The 18881-nt window shown below is 36.7% G+C and overlaps 4 protein-coding genes across 5 annotated transcripts; 1 reads left to right on the top strand and 3 right to left on the bottom strand.

Moving 5' to 3' along the window:
* Nucleotides 1–1461: 1461 nt before the first annotated feature.
* LOC117633496 lies at nucleotides 1462–2725 on the bottom strand. The gene is made up of 3 exons (XM_034367126.1): nucleotides 2229–2725; nucleotides 1926–2111; nucleotides 1462–1842 (listed from the first exon to the last, which is right to left on the bottom strand). The coding sequence occupies exons 1-3, from the start codon at nucleotides 2709–2711 to the stop codon at nucleotides 1558–1560; spliced, it is 954 nt and encodes a 317-aa protein (XP_034223017.1). The 5' UTR covers nucleotides 2712–2725; the 3' UTR covers nucleotides 1462–1557.
* A 1826-nt stretch (nucleotides 2726–4551) lies between these two features.
* On the bottom strand, nucleotides 4552–7036 carry LOC117633490 (subtilisin-like protease SBT1.9). Its single transcript, XM_034367116.1, has one exon. The coding sequence runs from the start codon at nucleotides 7002–7004 to the stop codon at nucleotides 4707–4709; it is 2298 nt and encodes a 765-aa protein (XP_034223007.1). The 5' UTR covers nucleotides 7005–7036; the 3' UTR covers nucleotides 4552–4706.
* A 3083-nt stretch (nucleotides 7037–10119) lies between these two features.
* On the top strand, nucleotides 10120–13894 carry LOC117633494 (PI-PLC X domain-containing protein At5g67130). 2 transcript variants are annotated; one of them, XM_034367124.1, is made up of 9 exons: nucleotides 10120–10408; nucleotides 10554–10645; nucleotides 10741–10863; nucleotides 10972–11109; nucleotides 12083–12181; nucleotides 12314–12617; nucleotides 12954–13177; nucleotides 13284–13370; nucleotides 13486–13894. In XM_034367124.1, exons 2-9 carry the CDS (start codon nucleotides 10565–10567, stop codon nucleotides 13672–13674), a joined length of 1245 nt encoding a protein of 414 aa, XP_034223015.1. In that variant the 5' UTR covers nucleotides 10120–10408; nucleotides 10554–10564; the 3' UTR covers nucleotides 13675–13894. The 2 variants fall into 2 exon arrangements, with proteins under 2 accessions (XP_034223015.1, XP_034223014.1); XM_034367123.1 differs by having other exon boundaries at nucleotides 10121–10388.
* A 1324-nt stretch (nucleotides 13895–15218) lies between these two features.
* On the bottom strand, nucleotides 15219–18283 carry LOC117633491 (probable serine/threonine-protein kinase At1g01540). The gene is made up of 7 exons (XM_034367117.1): nucleotides 17388–18283; nucleotides 17046–17150; nucleotides 16757–16879; nucleotides 16483–16653; nucleotides 16265–16394; nucleotides 15925–16134; nucleotides 15219–15539 (listed from the first exon to the last, which is right to left on the bottom strand). Exons 1-7 carry the CDS (start codon nucleotides 18194–18196, stop codon nucleotides 15381–15383), a joined length of 1707 nt encoding a protein of 568 aa, XP_034223008.1. The 5' UTR covers nucleotides 18197–18283; the 3' UTR covers nucleotides 15219–15380.
* Between the last annotated feature and the right edge of the window lie 598 nt (nucleotides 18284–18881).

Raw genomic sequence — 18881 nt, 5'->3', positions numbered from 1 at the left:
ATTAAATTAAGACTTATAGTCTAGCGTCCGAATTTCAACTACAATAATTCATACGACTTGAAAATAAATAAATATAAATTGGAGACTATACACACTGTATTTATGTTGTACAAGTAAGAAATTGTTTGATATAAGCCGACAAATTGATTAGTTGCATGATAAAGCAAATCTTGATAATTAGTATTAGATACGTATTAAATTAATGATTTTTGGACCACAAGCAATGTACACAACAACACACACGATTCTTCTTTATGGAATTATACACATGATTGGTTGTTCATACAAAAATGTTTTAAATGCGATTCTTGTGTGGTATATAATAATGCCATAAAGTTCTTGTTCATTTTGGATGTGGTGGAGAACTTGAGAACACTATTGAATGGTTCAAATGATCACCAAGTAGGTTGTAACTCAAGAAAATAAAAATGGATGAAAAAGGTTCATGCTTGTGCCAATAATCTTTTTTTTTTTTTAAAATACATAAACATGTGTTAGATATCTGAACCTTATCCTTAATTTTACTAGGCTTTTTTTACTATTGTATTTATAAATTTATTATTATTAAATACGTTAGAACAATTTTGACTCTTCAGAATCATTATTTTGTCTTTTTCTTAAAACGACAATAAACTTTAATTCCCATTGGTTGTCTGGGCTTTAGATTAACAATAGAAAATGAGTTTCCGTTGCCTTTTGGGATAAAACTGGGCCTTACCTTATCTAGGCAATGGTTAGGGCCGAAAGATTTGGAGGACATCATCAAATTTGCCACTCTTCCAACATTAAAAAACAAAAAGATTCTTAGGTTTAATGGTACTTAAATTTTGTCCTTGTATTTAACATAAAAGGTTAACAAAATTAACAGCATGATTATTTGTCTTAACGAAATTAAAGTTGAAAGACCACGAAAACGATTTTGAAAATTAAAGGACCAAAATGCAAATCGGGTCAAAATTCAGAGAGTATTAAACCTAAAAACCCTTATTTGGTAAGGCTATTTTTCACTCTAGCTTTTGATTATTGAGAATCACCATTTGAATTGTTACATCCAAAAGTTATACGGAAATCGTTCTTCACTACAACAGTTCAAAGTTATCCCACCTATCTTGTTTTATTTTTTTTAAATTTTATTTTCTTGTTAATTTATACACTACTGGACACTTGAGTTTAAAAGGTGGGCCAATCATAACTGAACTGATTAGGAATTTCCCTGTCCTTGGAGAATTGAAACTGGAACCGAACTGGTTCAAGCCAATTGGGATGAAACTAAAGAAAAATAAAGAGAAGAAAAAAAACCGAATCAAATCGACAGTTTCGGTTGATTTTACCGGCGAACCGGTTTGCCAAGCCACCTACATCTCCACAGCTAAATCCTGAGCCCTGCTTTGTTTGTAAGTCCAAAAGATCTGCATTGCCATTTACTATTCACTTTCTGTATGCACACCATTACAAAATCCAAACACCAAAACAAAATTTAATTAATTAAGAAAAGACGGTTTACAACTTCATATTTATGATCAAGAAAAAGGCAATTAATAAATAAATCAATTCAATTCACTGGTAACTGCATTTGCTCTTCAAAGCAATGGCCACATTCATCTTTTTAGGATCCATAACCACGGAGCAATCCACCCTTCTGTGGAACTTGGGTTTGACCAGCTGGCCCAAAACATAAGCTCTTGACCTAACCAGGAACCTGAGTGTCAATGGCACTGCCTGAGTGGGTGCACCATTTGAGCTTCCCAAGTTTGCTCCTCCACCATAGACTGGAATTCTGTTTCCTATCAACGTTATTGTAATAGATCTCTGGCTCTTTCTCGATTGATAAAATCCCTTCATCTGCAAAACCCAAATAAACCAAATTACCAAAAAAAAGCAAAAAGATTATATAATTAATGGGAAAAATGGTTAGGATTTCATACAGTTCCAGTGGCTACAGTGAGCTGAGAATATGAGAGATCTAGAGGTGTTGGTTTCACATGGACACCAAAGAATGTGGCAGTGTTACGAAAGGTGAACTTCAGAGTGGAATTCATGGACAACATGTTCGTGGCCACTCCTGAGAAATCCTCTCCCGCTTGAACCACAAATTGATCAAATGCAATGCTCTGCATGTAACATGTTTTATATAAATACAACCAAAATTCAAGAAACACCCACCTCACAAAATTGCCATTTCAATCCAATTTTCTTAAAAGAAATAATGGTATGCGAAATTTTTTTACCTTCATAGTGACAATGGGCTTTTGGGGCCTACTAGCACCCCACAGAATCAAAGAAAACAGAGAGAAAAGCCCAAGGAAGCCCACAATAAAAGCAAAGAAGTAACACCTACGAGTGAGACCATGCTTGGTGCCATCATCATCAAGAAGGCCTTCTTCTTCAATGGAACCAAACTGATCCTTCCACGGTCTCCACCCCTTGCGGTGGGACCCACCGCCGTGGTGGTTCTTACTGCGGGATCCCGAGAAGCGGGTGGAGGCGGACTCGCGAGAGTGAGGCCCAAGAGAAGAGTTGGAGTGAGAGTGAGGAGGGGAGCCCATAGGGCTGAGGACAGGGCTGGAGTTGAAGGAGTTGGTGGTCTTTTCGCCATCGTGCGAGTCGCGGGATGGGCTCTGGACATAGTAGGCCGCCCGGCGGGGCGAGCGCGCCGGTGAGGACTGGCTGAGGCTGCTCACCTCAGAGTCAGTCTTGGCCAGCACTGACATTGTTCTAGTTTAAGTTCTTTTCTCAAGGCTCAAGCCAACTCAAAGCTTTTTTTCTTCTTGTTGTTTGTTTGTTTGCAGAGAAAAAAAACAAAGAGAAGTTTAGTAGGAATGAAGAGGAAGAGTGTGTTTTGATATTATATATAAATCTGCTGCTGCTGCTGCTGCTAGAATCTCTGGAACGTACGTTGTAAGGTGCTGCACGTTGTGTTGTGTTTTGTTTATTGTTTTCAAAGTGATGGTAATTAATATGGGGGAGAGGAGTTGACAGTGTGCACTGACACTTGCTAATTTTTCGAGCATTAAAGTATGAATATTATGGGGTTTATTTTAAGCCTTTACCTACCCCTTTGTTGCAGAATTAATTGCATCGATCGGCTTGTTTATAAATCCTAATCAAAGATAGGGTTAACTAAAGGAGGTTTTATACAAATTTATTATCCATGCACCAGTGGTCTTAAGTTTGTTTTTCCTCTTTTTAATATCGTTTGTATTTATAAAAAAAATTTGACTTGCTTTGTTAGAATCCATAGGTTTATATTGTAATTGGGGTTTATTTTAAATCCTTTACCTAAGTCTTCATTGCACAGAATTAATTGGATCAACTTGTTATGGATCCAAATTAAAGATATGGGGTTTACAGAATTTTGTGAAGTTTTTTATTTTTAATTTAAAAGATTGACTTGCTTAAAATCCATAGGTTTATACATTGAAATTGATAGAGCTGCTCTTCATAACGGAATATCAGATCTGCAAGTGCACCTTTTCTTTTCTTTTCTTTTTGCTTTGTGTAGTTTTTGGCCTTTTGCTTAGCAATGATACAAGACTAAATTGAAGTGTTTTAGTAGGGAGTGCCTAGAAAATTAGAATGTCGGTGCAGGCTATTTGCTTAAGCAAACTCTGTGTAAATTGTGTTAATTGCTTGGGCCTGAAAATCTGATACATGAGTGCTTCAAGACACTCATTTTATGGGGGCTTAAAGGCTTCAAGAGTACTCTTTATGAGCCTTGAAGCATCTATCTACTTCCTAAATATGGGCTAAAATAGTGGGAAAAAAGTCACAAACATGTCAAAACAATGCGGTTTCAGTTACGGGTTCTGCAAGACTCAAAACAAAGTAACAAACTAACATGTAGTCATTGCTAGAGATCTCTAATCATTTTATGTCAACGTAACAATTTGACATATCGATTGGAGATTCTCTTAGCTCTATTTAATTTTATTGATTTAAAGTTCTTTCCCACCTGAATTGTTCTTTGTTGGTCACACGATCATTTTAATGAATATCCATAGGGCATGGATTTGATTTAATTTATTCATATATCGTTTTACACTTTCTACTCAAAGCTATCTCTCAAACCGAGTAGTTGCACAATCGCTATGACAATGTTTGTGTCGTTGGCTACATTTTCTCAATGTAAATGGTAAAGATAACAGAGCCATCGAAAGGAGAAGAATAAAGAGATATTTAGTCAAATACCCATTCTTAGCACTAAAACTATAAATAAACCCTACACTATTTAATTTCTATAAACTTATCAAAAAAAAAACCAAAAAAAAAATAGCTGGCCCTATTGAATTTAATTTTAATTATTAAATTACTTTGATACCCCATTGAGTGTTTTGGGCTTTTTTATGAGGTTTTTGGATTGGATTTGTTTTAAGAAATCAATGGCAGTTTTGTAATTTAAAAGAAGTTAAAAGCCTTATTGTTATGTTGTAAATGAGTTTTGGGTGTGTTTTTTAAAGTCCATTTTATATCAGGTTTTTTTAAAATTTAGGCTTCAATATTGGGTATTATAATGAATCTCTCAAGAATAAAATGCCTAAATTGAAAAGAGAGTTGAAAAAAGTTGTGTTTGCTGACTTTTTTCTTTATTTTGATCATATTATTTTATGCCCCTTCTTGTCACAGCACTTCTACAAGACTAACCACACATTTAATAATAGATTGCAGGTGAGTTTCTGTAGAAATGGAGGCATATACAATGAGGGTCTTTATAATAGAGAATTTGGCACGAGGTTAGTGGCCACTATGGGACTCCTCACTACATATTTTCCACCATCATCAACCCAACTAAGGGAGCCTTGGACCACAACTTTTTTCAGCAATTTTGGACCTTCCAAAGTGAGCTTGTAACTTAGCTTTTCATACTTGTTCTTGAACACCAACCTCTCTGGCTCCACCTTCACCTTCAAACCCGCCATTGCTGTCAACTTTGCAGTATAGCCAGATCTTTGCTCTCCCACATTTGTTACTGTCCTCTTAAATTCTTGTACAACTTTTGCACTAGACTTTGAGCCCTTGCTGTTAAAGTAAACAATGAAAGATGGATAATTCAGATCGATAGACCGGTTGACACAGCTGTGAATGGATCCTGTGATAACTTGTATCTGTTTTGCTGTGTAATTCATTGCACAGAGAAGCTTTATGTAGTCCTCTGCTGTTGTGTCGTAGACTAGTCCCGGTTCGAGTGCTTTGTTGGGATTAATGTGGCCTGCTCCAATGTCCAGGGGGGTTGCTGGGAGGTTAGTACTAACATCTATGATGGGTTTCTGTGTATTGTCTAATGGATTAGCTGTGGTCATAAGGGCTGATCTAATCGCGGCAGGGCTCCAATCACGGTGTACTTCTTTGATGAGAGCAGCCACACCTGCCACATGAGGAGCTGCCATTGAAGTGCCTGACTCAATGTTAAATTTACTGAACAAAGAGCCTGACTGAATTTCAAATACTGAACTATTTGGAGACCATGAGGCCAGGACCAATGAACCGGGGGCTAGAATGTCCGGTTTCAAGACACTTGGGCACCTTGTAGACGGCCCTCTAGAGCTATAATCATCAACCTTTGGTGCTGGCTTTGTTCCAAGGACTGTCTTTTTAAATTCCAAATTTGCTGTGGGCTTGCTGCTCTTCTTGATATATTTTATGACATTTTGGCCATCTTGCAGACCAATAAATGCTGCTGGAAATGAGCTTTTAGTGTAGAAATCTGAGAGGGAAATATTGGTGATGAAGACGGCTCCTGAAACTGTTGCAGACTCAGCATTCTCAACTTGATAGCTTATACTCAAATTGTCCTTGCACACAACAATCTTGTTTTTGAGTTTCTTCAATTCCTTCACACTTCCACAGCCATCCATGAAAACAAGTGGCAATTGGCTTCTAGAGGAGTTCCCTGGATACATGGTTGTAAAGGTGATTTGCATACCATTTCCGAGGGTTAAAATTCCCTGAAATTCACGATCTATAGTTCCTGCACCAACAATCACAGCCCATGGTGCTCCATTGAGTAAGGTCCCCCAGCCAGAGCCATCATTTCCTGCTGAAGCTGCAACAAAAATTCCCTTTTTCATGGCTGCAAAAGTGGCTATTGCAATTGGGTCATCATCGAAAAAGTGGTCATTCAAGGGATAACCCAAGGAGATTGACAATATATCCACCCCATCTTGAATTGCCTGGTCCACTGCCGCAAAAAGATCAGATATGTATGCACCATTAAACCAAACCACTTTGTATATAGCTATTCGAGCTCTTGGCGCCGCGCCTCTTGCTGTGCCGGTAGCATAACCAAAATAGGATGCACCATTCACATCACGACCAGCAGCAGTGGAGGAAGTATGAGTTCCATGTCCATCCGTATCGCGGGGTGAATTCATCCTAATCTTCAAGTCAGGATTGTTGGCAATGAATCCTTTGTTGAAAAACTGAGCCCCAATGAGTTTCTTGTTGCACAAGGAAGAATTGAATTGGGTGCCAGATACACACTTCCCTTTCCATCTAGAAGGGACATCAGTGATTCCTTCATACTCTTTGAAGCTCTCACTCTCAGGCCAAACTCCAGTGTCAAGTACACCAATTATGACATCTTCACCGTAATTCGAAGCAGGCCAGGCACCAGAAGAGGAAGTTAGGCCAAGGAATTGAGAAGTATGGGTGGTGTGGAGTTTGAGGGGGCCATCAGGAGTGACAGAAATGAAGCCAGGGGAGTTTTTGAGAGATTCGAGCTCAGAGAGAGTGAGAATTGCACTAAAACCTTGGATAGAATTAGTATATGTATGGATGAGCTTTGTGGTACTGAAAGTATCTTTAGGACTGTCTGAGATAGATAAAAGGGTTGCCAAATACCAACTCTGGTGGCCAGAGAAGGCTTTTGGCATGGCTTTTGAGTCCATGTGGATGATATAAGCATTGGATTGTGCAGAAACTGAACTGATGAAGTGAGTGATTGCAGATAAAACTGTACATAAAATTTGCAGGGCTAGAGCGGCCATTGGTGAGCAATGCAATGGCATTTGTGTGATACAATATTCTTGGCTATAAATATCCATAATCCATGGGTCAATTCCATCGTGCTAAGCAAGAAGATATGGACCACTTAAGCATATAGTGACCAAAATGAGTGGTCGCCAGAAAGTTTTTCGCATCGATCTTATCTTTGTGTCTGGCTTGGGAAAAAGTGGGACACCGCTAGTACCTCTTTCCTCTGTAACATGATAGTCCACCCGTGATTTCTCTCTTCTTCTTGTACCACTATAAAATTACAAACAATATTTTAATGAAGGTGCTCCTCAATTTGACAAAAAACAACAGATAAATTCTTACACCGTCACTCATATTATAATATGTACGTTTACACTCACAATCAAATATAATGACCTGAAAAATGGGCCAAAGAACCTTTGAAAGGCTGCTAATGAGTTGGAAGATGAAGGTAAAATACAAAGATAATTTTGACCTTAAACCAAGGAAGATTCAAGTGAAGCGTGACACAAGTTTTATGATCATATTCATATCACATGCAAGCATACTTGTATGTAGACGACGGGCTCCAACTTCCCCATTTCATTGAAGTTTACATCAAACCAAAGTGGCACATAAATTTATTTTATTGGGTTAGCCATGAATTCCTTATACTGGTCTCGGACGCTAAATCCATGATTTGGTTTGTTTTTTTCTAAATTATCTGCACTGCAAAGTCTTAGAAGTCTAGAAGCAAATTAACAACTGATAGGTACAATGAAGCAAAATCATACTGGGACGGCTTTATTAATTCAGTCAAACATGACTGCAAATACAAGGTTAAAATAGATGAACTTGTTTATTTATTCAAGCAAATATGGTCCAGACCATTGAGAGAGAGAGAGAGAGAGGGCTGAAAATTAAAATCTTTCTAGAACCCAAACGTGTTTCTTTCTTTTCCCTTCAGGTGTCGGCACGCCTGGAAATTTCTCTTTGTCCTTCCTTCACTTTGCCCTTTCATTGTTTTGAAGCTTCTTATTTTTAAAGAATAAGTAAATGCTTGACTACTGAGTCTATCATTATAAAAATTTATGAATCCGTCGTTGATTAAAAGTGTTACTAAACGAACTCTAAAATTAATTGAGTACACCTTATAATCTAAGTACACCCTAATATTTTAATCAAAGTGTACAATTTAACTAAGTACACCCTATTTAACTACCAAAAACATCAATGTACACCTTAATACACTCTATCACACAGCACCCTTTTTGAACCCAAAAAAAAAAAAAAATTTCACATAACACCCTAATACCAATCCTAATTCAGGTTTCTCTTTTTATATGAATTCGTGCCCTCTTTTTAGATTTTGAGTTTGCATCAAAATCTTTAATTTCGTACGGGAGTAGATTTGCTAGCTTTTTCAATTCAAAGCTTAATTCTTGTAAATCCTTGTGATTTTCTTTATTTATTTCTTATTTTTAAATTGAACTCGTTGCCTTCAAATATGTTCTATTATCTTGCGAAAGTTTTTATGAGTTTCTTTTCTTATTTCTGAGTAAAATTCCTTTAAAAATAACGATGTTTTTATATTGGATGGGACATATGATTGAAGATTGGTATCATGAAAAGAAAGAAAAAAACATCCACCTGATGTGCAACAGTGCAAGGTTATGAATTACAACACTTCGAGCATCCTTATAAACTCCATACGGACGATATTTGGCAGTTAAAAGTCTGAATCAAAGGACACATAATGATAAGAACTCCACCATTACTAACTTTACTCGAAAAAGGAAAATAAAGAAAGAAGGAAACATATAGCAAAAGAATTAAGAAAAAAAACCATATAGCTAACCAATTAATTAGTTGAAACTACTCACAATGGCACAAGGCCTACATGCCACTCATTGACCGTAAATAGGCATTTTTCCCCATAGGTGTACCCTCCTAATACAACATTCAACGCAAGAACACAGGACTTTTGAGTATTCAACAATACCTTCTTGTGCTTCCGTTAATGCTCGTTGCATTGTTTGTGGACACTAAGTAATACAAAAACTTCTCTATGTTTGATTAGGGTTGAATATGGTTAGTATTGTATTTATTAAAATTATATTTGTTTCTAAATTCAATTTATTATTTTTGGTCATTTTATATTAGTATAAATTAATAATTTAATAAATAATTTAGTAATAAAATGTACTCACTTAATTTTAGGATTCATTTAACAGCACTCTTGATTAATTATGCATGTTCACTAGTCAGAACAAAAGTTAAACAAAATATAAATAAAAAGCTTCCATTTACTTTGGAGGTATATGATCCATAACCATGATGCATAGTTTATACATAGGTGATAGTGGGTCATCTCATAAAGTAGACCAAAAATAGATGTCAAATAGTATCGTTTTGTTTTTGTTATAATTTAGAATAAAAATAACACAATTTCTTAAAAGTTTTAGTAGTTGTTGTAATAATAATAGAGAACATCTTTTTGACTTTCATAAAATTCTTTAGGAAATATTTATATTTCTTCTTATCCTACGACAAAGTCAAATCACAATACATTTCCTGAGTTACGAGTCACAATGAGTCATTTTCTAATTAAATGTTGAATTCACAATATAATTAATGACTTGTAAGTCACGTCATTTTCAAATAAAAAATTTAGACCATGTTCTCATAAAATTATTTTCTCTTTAAGATTATGCTTTATTATTAATTTATAATATTTACGGGCTTATTATCGTTTGGTTCAGTGATACTTATTCTTTATTTTGTTTGAAAAAGTTTCTAAGTTTGGATCTTATCGTTGATAAATGTTTAATTAATTTATAATTAAAAGAATAATGCGTATGGGAACCTTGTTGGATTGAAGCATGTTTATGGAGATGCCACCCTTTGATGTTGTGTTTGCTTGTCGAATTCGTGTGAGTTTTTCTTTTGTTCCGTGACTTTTAGGTGTAGGTTTCGTTGTCTTTAAAAAAAATTAATAAATAATAAAATAAACAGATAAAAATAGAAAAACAAAAGAGATGGCAGATGCTAAAGTGAAATAGAGCCTTCCAGTACCTAACGGACGCCGACGCGTTTCCATCTGACTTGTGTCATATACCAAATAATGCGACACCCTGTAACCCAAACAAACCTCTCTTTCGTCAAATTCCCATATATTTTTGCCAAATTAAATTGTGTAAATGTAAGCCCTGTAGAGAGTTTAAAACCATCCCCGCATCCCAACCCCACCTTCATCAGAAAGAGAGGGAAAACCAAATTACCAGAACTCTCTCTCTTTCAACCGCATATACATCTCATCTCTCATCTCACTTTCACACTCTATCACCATCTCTCCCTCTCTCTTTGGATAAAGTTCAATCTGAAACTTTTCCAACCCAAAAAAAAAAGAAAAAAAAAGTTGAAACCTGGAAATTGAGGTACAAATTACGATACAAAGGTTTTTCCTTTTGTCATGTCACATCCTTAAATCTCTGTTTCCTTTCTTGAAAACCCATAAACCCCTCAATACACCACATTGACACAACACAACCCGATTTAACCCTTTTGGTTTTTTCTTTCTTCTTTTGTTTCTTTGATTGCAGAGAACATAAAGATGGGAACTTTATTAATGAAGCGCCAGCTTCAAGCTCTGTTCATCGCAGTTTGCCTATTTTGTTCCTCTTCCTGTCTCAAGGTTCCATCTTTTTACCATATCTTTAGCTTATATTGTAATTCATTTTCTGGGCATCAATTTTTTTTGACCTTTTTGGTTTCCCAAATGCCAAACAGATCGGAGAGACTTGTTCCAAAGACAGCGACTGCGACGGCGGGTTGAGCTGCCAAACATGCGCTGCAAATGGAAACACCCGACCCAGATGTACCCGGATTCAACCCACAAGTCCCACATCGAAGGTTATTAATTTTTCCCATATGAATAATTATAATTAAATATTGTTTAGGGTTGTGCATGTGGGTTTGGTTTGAATTTTGTCTAAATTTAATTGGTGGTTATTGGATTAGGTGAAAGGTCTGCCATTTAATCGGTATTCATGGCTAACCACCCACAACTCATTCGCTCAAGCTGGGGTGAGGTCAGCCACTGGATCCTTGCTTGTTACTCCGATGAACCAGAATGACACCGTAGCCTCTCAACTCAAAGTAAGTTTTTTTTTTTTTTTTTTGTGGGTAATTTTCCCCTTTCCTATTTTCTGTTTTCTGTCTCCTGCATTTTTGTTTTTCACTTTTTTAATATTTGGGTTGCTGGAATTTATATTTATATTTAATTTTTTGGGAATGTAAAGTTCTTGCATGCCGCGGGCCGGGGGCAAGGTGGCGTGGTCGAATCTCGGTTTTGATGTGGTAGTCACTTTTGAATTGTTGACCCAACAAATGGGATTTTTATATATTATACTTTTTTTGTTTTCTTATTTCTTGGTTGACAAAAAAATTTGTGTCTGATGACGTGGCATTGCCACTCCTTTGATGTGGTCAAGCAGGCTCATGTTGAACTTTGGTGTGTGTTGTATTGATCTGTGTTGCCTTTTTTTTTTTTTTTTTCAATTTCTTTAAAATTGATATTCATTAGTAGGGATCCTTCATAGCTTGTTCAACTTTCCAGCGTGCGGCTGTCACGAAGCATTGTAGCTTCAGCGCTGAAAACTGATACTATTAAGGGAGCCTACTAATGATTATCAATAGGTTTAAAAAGCATGACAATTTTCTCTGGGCAAATGGGCAAATTTTTTTTTAAAAGAAAGGTTTTTTTTTTTTTTTCTTCTTCTAAAGAATAATAAAGTTATTAGATTAAGCATGTGGGTGTGTAAGTGATCGGTTGAGGCACATCTCTAGCTGGCCCTTATTTCTCTTTGCTAATTACCTGCCCCTTTTATTAAAAAAGAAGAAATGGAGCCTATTTGGCTATATGTGTTGATTAAAAGAGAAGCATTCACCTAATCCACCTGAAACACTTCACTCTTCTCTCTGTAGTTATTCTGACAGTCTACTGCCCACAACATATTTTTCTTGTTTTGGTGTACCTAAATTATGGAAATGAATTATTTACTTGTTTTTAGTTTCTTCTCTTCTCTTCTTTTTTTGGTCAAAATTAAATATGCTTTTCTATCATTGGCAGAATGGAGTTCGAGGCCTTATGCTGGATATGTATGACTTCAACAACGACATTTGGTTATGTCACTCAACTGGTGGCAAATGTTATAACTTAACAGCATTTGTAAGTGCTTCAGTGATGATTTACCAACAGTAAACATATAAATTCTTAGATCAGTTTTTATATTAAAGTTGCAAAATGGAAAATGTTGCTTTTGATTTATTGATTTTGCTTGTGCATTGATTTTCTCTGCAGCAACCTGCTATTAATGTGCTGAAAGATATTCAAGCGTTTTTGGAAGCAAACCCCTCAGAGATTGTCACCATTTTTATTGAAGATTATGTAGAATCTCCACAGGGCTTAACAAAGGTCTTTGAAGCAGCTGGGCTTAAAAAGTATTTGTTCCCGGTTGCTCAGATGCCAAAGAATGGGGAAGATTGGCCAACCGTGGATGATATGGTCAAGAACAATCTGAGGCTGGTGGTCTTCACCTCTAAGTCGGCTAAGGAGGCTTCAGAGGGAATTGCTTATGAGTGGAACTACGTGGTAGAAAATCAATGTGAGTCCTTTTTTTTAAACTTTTCATCATGTCAATTTTGTTTTTTAGTAATTCAAGGCAATACAACTTAGTTAAGAACCCTACCCTGCACACTGGTTTTCGAGCACTATGAAGAACGTGTGGAATATGAGCTACAAAGTTATGCACCTCACCAGACTCTTTGTTTAATGTTTGTTCCAGAATCTATAGTGAGATAATTTAACATCCAAACTCTATCATTTAGGCAGTTTCTGTAAACTGCTTTTAGGTTACTTAAAATCAAAGTATGAACATATCATTCGATTGATGCGCTTCTTGCACTTCTTCCTCAATTTTGTTTGTGTACTGTATTCTCAGATGGAAATGGTGGGATGACACCTGGTTCATGTCCGAATCGTGCTGAATCATCTCCCATGAACACAAAATCTAGATCACTAGTTCTCGTGAACTTTTTTCGCGATCTCCCCAACGCATCCGCGTCTTGCATGGACAATTCAGCTTCCTTACTGAGCGCGTCGAAAGGTTGTTATGAAGCAGCAGGGAAACGGTGGCCAAACTTCATTGCTGTTGATTATTATGAGGTATAGTTATGGACACATTGTCCATTGCAAAATCCTTGGAATAATGTCAAAGTAGACAAAGGACATATTTGTATGCATGCCTAACCTATTGCTTTCTTTGTTGCAGAAAAGTGATGGTGGGGGAGCCCCAGAAGCAGTGGATGAAGCAAATGGCCATCTCACATGTGGGTGTGACAGAATTACATATTGCAAGGTTTGCAACTTTTATTTCCTTTCAGAGTGGAATTTACCATTACAACTTTATAAACTTATCAAACAAGGAAAATATGAGAATCGTCTAAGTTTTTTAATCCATCATGTATGAGCAGGGAAATGGTAGTAATGCTACATTTGGTCAATGCGACGTCCCAACACTTGCTCCGCCACCACCTGCGGCTGCCACCACCACCAGTCCTCAATCTCAATCTCCCAGTAACTTTGCTTCTCAGGATACAGCAGTCCAGTTACTGTGGCTGTGTGGAACAATTTTGGCCACGATTCTCTCAATTTGGATATGATTGTTACACTTTTTGCTTGCTACCTCGCTTGTAATATTTAAACCACATGGACATAATCTTTGAGAAAAAAATTTCATGCCTCTATTGTTCTGGGCCTTGAGGTAAATATCTATTCGAATATTGTAACTAGTAAAAACTTTTGTACAGTCAATTTTCTTTACTCTTTTCATTTATGAATTTTGTCATAACCAATAAAGAGTTTCTTAAATTTGTTTCTTTTCCTTTTCTCTTTATAATTATGGTGGGAAGTTTTTGTAAAGTTAAAGTTGGGCCAAGTTGGTTTGTCACGTCTCCTAGAGATTTCACTTAACTAGACCACCTATGCAACGAGCTACAATGGAGAGATGTAAAAACCTCTGCACTCAGAAGTCTTATATTTGAATCTTTGTATTTATGCATAATGCGATGTATTTGAATCTTTGTATTTATGCATAATGCATTAAGTTTTGTGTTCGAATTTCTTTTTTTAATATTACTTTCACATCAAAATAAAACAGAATTACAAAAACTCATTCCTTTGGTGTGGTGTGGGTATGTAGTATGGAAGAAGAATTTGGACAGAAATGTGATCCTAAACAGAAAGAAACAAATACCCATTTCCGAAGAATCTACATAGGAACCTGCAAAGTCAGTTAATTCATTATATTTATATTCCCGAGTTGCATACAGTGTGCCAAGGGGTGGTTTTTTATAGCTAGTAGCCACACATTCCCTTTTGAAAATGAAGTCCAAATTAAACTATTCTTTCCCAAATGTGATAATCCTCTTTTTCAGAAAAAGAAGAATATATAGTAGCCTAGAAGGGATTGATCATTGATCTTGTCGAGATTCCCCTGCCAGTTCACACCAGAGGTTTGAGAAAAGCATTAGTTTTTATGGACGTGGAACCAAGAATTAACGTTCATAAATAACAAAACTGCAACTAGTAGAAAAAAATTTCGTACTATTTAGGAACAACGAACATGTTACATGGGGATGAATCAATGAATATGATGATGTGCATCTGGCCCCAGTTCGTATAGGAACTCTAAATTGCTATCATGTGGGTTGTCTTGAAATTTGAAAATAACCCTCCACTTGCCAACTAGAGGTTCCAACTAAAAAGCATGTCATTGGAGGGGGTAAAAGTTACTTACCATTTCAACTAAACGTGTATTTTTACTACTTTTTTTAATACTTGATGTGTGTTTATAGATATGATCATAATTAATTTTTTCTTTTATATTTATGAAACCATGGTTATACATATGAACACGTATCAAGTATTGAAAATAATGATGAAGATACACTTTGAGTTAAAATGGATGCAAAATAAATTTCATATTTGGCTCTTCATACAAGTACACTGACAATCTCAATGCCACCCTATGTCATTTCTCAGCAACAATAGCAATCTTAATAATGAAGAAACTATCATTTGGATTTGAATTTTTTATATATGAAAATAATTTTATTTAAGAATGACAGAAGTGAGCAATAATGTGACTAATAAATTACATGGCACACTCATGCTCAAAGCTTTTCTGAACAATGGCATTTGCCAGAACATTTGAATCGGGCGTTCTTTTGAAACTATATGGACCGAAAAACACAATCAGCAAACAATGTAGAGTAATACCCTGCGTAAAAGCCAGGCATGTAACTGGATAACTTTGTCACCATTTGCAACGGCCAGCTTCTGTATTCAAACAAGTTTGGCAAAATTCTCACAGCCTTTCTTCTTGGTGTCTCCATCTTGTGTTATCGGCATGCATGCCACTTTCATACCCAAGGCTATCACCGGATTCAGTTACTTGCTTCTCTTTCAGCCCAACCTTCACATTGTCACCATCTGAGCATTCTGCGGCCCTTCTAGATTTACGATCCTGAAATTTCACAACTTGATAAGTACCAAAATTGAATTGAAACATCGAAATGAAAGAAATGATAGCATCAAAGGAATTAAGGAAATAGGGAGAAAGAACGCACAATCAGGTCATAAATCAAAATGTATAAATGAACTGCATGGAGAAGGAAATGGTTGATTAGAAGTAGAATTATATCTAGCATCAGTGCTCTCAGCATAGTTGATTTTCCACATTTACAGCAAAGGTTGAAAAGGCTCATTCATCTGATGTGATGTGATATGATATGTTACCTTCTTATGTAGTATGCTATGTCAAACTAGAAAGTATTTCAATTGCCAAAAGAAATCAAAGGAGAGAGAGAAACAGAGAGAACTTAAATTCATATTCAGTAAGAAGCGAATACATCTTTGAAAGGGGACTCTTCAGCTTCTAGCATATGTACAATATGTCCCAATTTTGGCCGCTTCTGTGCATTTGGGTCTACACAACGTAAAGCTACAAGAAGAGCCCGCTTCAATGCCCTCGAAGTAGGCTTCTGAGCTAACTTGGGATCCAACACTCCCTCTGGATTCCTGTTAGCAACCATCTTCTTAAGCCACTCAACTAAGTTCACCTGGAAAATTATAAACTTTCAATTAAAAGAAACATTAGAGGAAACAGGGAAAGTAGACAACCATGAGAAAGATTATCTAAATTATTCAGCTCTTATATTCAACAAAGTGCTAGTATAAAACTGTCCGAACCTCTTCTGGTGGCCGGCCATAATCAACTGGATTCCTCCCAGATATTATCTCCATGATAAGAATCCCAAAACTATACACATCACTTCTCTCATTTAACATGCCTGTACTTGCATATTCAGGAGCTACATAGCTTCAAAAGGCAGCAACAAATTGCTATTACGTAAATGAAAGAACACGAACTCATACATATATGCACATGGAGAGAGGGTCTAACTTACCCAAATGTTCCCATGACACGGGTTGTAATGTAGCTCATCTCAGAACCAATGAGCTTGGCAAGGCCAAAGTCTGACACCTTGGCATTCCACTGCTTGTCAAGTAAAATGTTGCTCGATTTTATATCACGGTGAATAACCTTGGGTTCCAATCCTTCATGAAGATATGTTAACCTACAAGATTAAATCAGTTATGACGAAAGCCATTGATTAGGGTAGGAAAAGGAAGAAAGAGACTATATCACATATGTGAATTTTAAATTGATTTGATTTGCACCCTTTCGCTGTTCCCAGTATGATATTCATTCGAATCTCCCAAGTAAGAGGACTGGAAGGCCCTACATCCCCATGAAGCCACTGTTCTAAGTTCCCATTGTTGACGTACTCATACACAAGCATCCTATCACATGAGAAAACAAACAGTACTACATAAATGACTTCAAGATAAAAGATTTTGAGTTGCATCAATATTGTGATCACCATAAAATTAATAAACTTTAGTTTGCAAGACTAAAAGGGTACAATTGAAATAATGAAGCTAAGGCAATTAGGCAAAAACAGAGTACCTATGAGCTCCTTCAGCACAGAAACCGAGCAATCTCACTAAATTCTTATGCCGAACTCGTCCAATTGCCTCAACTTCAACCTTGAACTCTTTCTCAGCTTGTCCCCTTTCAAATATCCCATTTTTAATCCATTAATTCAATGTCACAACCTCAATCATTCACAGCATCAGTCAATTAGTACAACACAATGTCTAACAAAATTATATTAATCAAACACAAACTAAACCTCAAATTATACGAGCTCAACTGACCGACACACAACACTATAAAAGAAAAGAATTACTTCCAAAGAGAGAGAGAGAGAGAGAGAGAGAGAGAGAGAGAGAGAGAGAGAGAGAGAACCTGTTGTTGAGCAAGTTCTTGACAGCAACCTGAGTTTTATCCTCCAACACACCATGATAAACAATCCCATACCCTCCTTCACCAATGACATTCTCATCTACAAACCCATTTGTTGCAACCTCAAGCTCTCTCAGAGTGTACCAACGTCCCCAACCCAAGTGAGAAACTTCAGGTCCCACCATAGCCACCTGATCAACAGCACGAGCCTCCCCACTTCCATGAGAAGAAGAAGACCCAATTGGATAAGTAATCCTATGGTCCTTGCCAATCTCAATGTGAACTTTCTGGTACCCAGTTGGGCTCTCATCCTCTGTAGGCGTCAGCAAGGCTTGCCTTTCGATTCTGGGAATTGGGTCGGGTTCAGGATATGGGTAAGCTTGGACTTGGGTCCGAACATGGTCGACTCTGATCTCCTGGATCTCTTTGGAGACAATTGGGATTGTGGGTTTTTGTAAAGTTTTGTTCTTGGATCGCTTGGAGGCCAACCAGAGGGAAATGACAAACAAAACGAGCACAAAAGCAGCTCCAACGCAAACCCCAAGAACGATCCACAAACGAAGACCAAAAATTGAGGTCTGCTCCGAGAGGTGGTCGCTCAGGTACTCTGTTTGGTTATCAGACATTTCAAATTCTGTTGCTTTCTCATGAGCTGTGTTTGATGGGTCAGTGTGAAGAACTGTGAAGCTGTGGCTTTGCAAGAAGGGAGAGCTTAAGAAGAGTGAAGAGCTTAGTGTGAGAGAGAGAGAGAGAGAGAGAGAGAGAGAGAGAGAGAAGAAGAAATAGTGGAAAAGGTTAATGGCAGCTGGCATGATGGGACTCTTTGGAATCGGAAAAGGATCTGCTGTGTCCACAAGTAGCTACTGGCTGCTGGCTGCGGGCTGCTGCTGCTTCTGCTTTTTTAGTGAAAATGTAAATACGCGGGGCTCGATTTGGCTGTTGGTTGGGAGCTCCCATCTTATTTCTCCAGCGTTTGTGAAAATGCATTTAATGTCCAAAAATAGTAACTTTGAATCTGATATTCAATTGCTTAAGACCCAAGGTTTTCCAAAGTGTGTACAATTTTTGTTAAATCATAAAAGTAAAATAAAATAAATGTAAATTTGTGAGTATATTTACTATATTTAACATCTGTTAAAGTTAAAAGGTTATTTGTTACACTTAGCTAGTTGCCATCCTTTTTTCTAGTCATCTTTTTTTTTTTTGTATGATTAAGATATAAGGAATTTGTTTCAAAGGGTGTTGATATTTGGATCACATTTATTGACCGTATTATTGACAATCTCTTTAATATAGGCGGATCTCACATATACTGGGGAGTGTTACTATTTGAACCACATTTATAAATAACATTGTTGTTGTTTCAATAGTGCCTCAATTGAGTTAGGTTAGATGTACTATTTCACAATTAAATATCATCACTTAAATTTGGGTTTGTTAGGAGAAAAAATAAAACAATGAATTATTTTTAGGAGAAGCAAGATTTGAAGTCTTACT

This window comes from Prunus dulcis, chromosome 7 (assembly GCF_902201215.1).
Source record: "Prunus dulcis chromosome 7, ALMONDv2, whole genome shotgun sequence".
Lineage (NCBI taxonomy): Eukaryota > Viridiplantae > Streptophyta > Magnoliopsida > Rosales > Rosaceae > Prunus > Prunus dulcis.
This window is presented reverse-complemented; position numbering and strand designations above follow the sequence as displayed.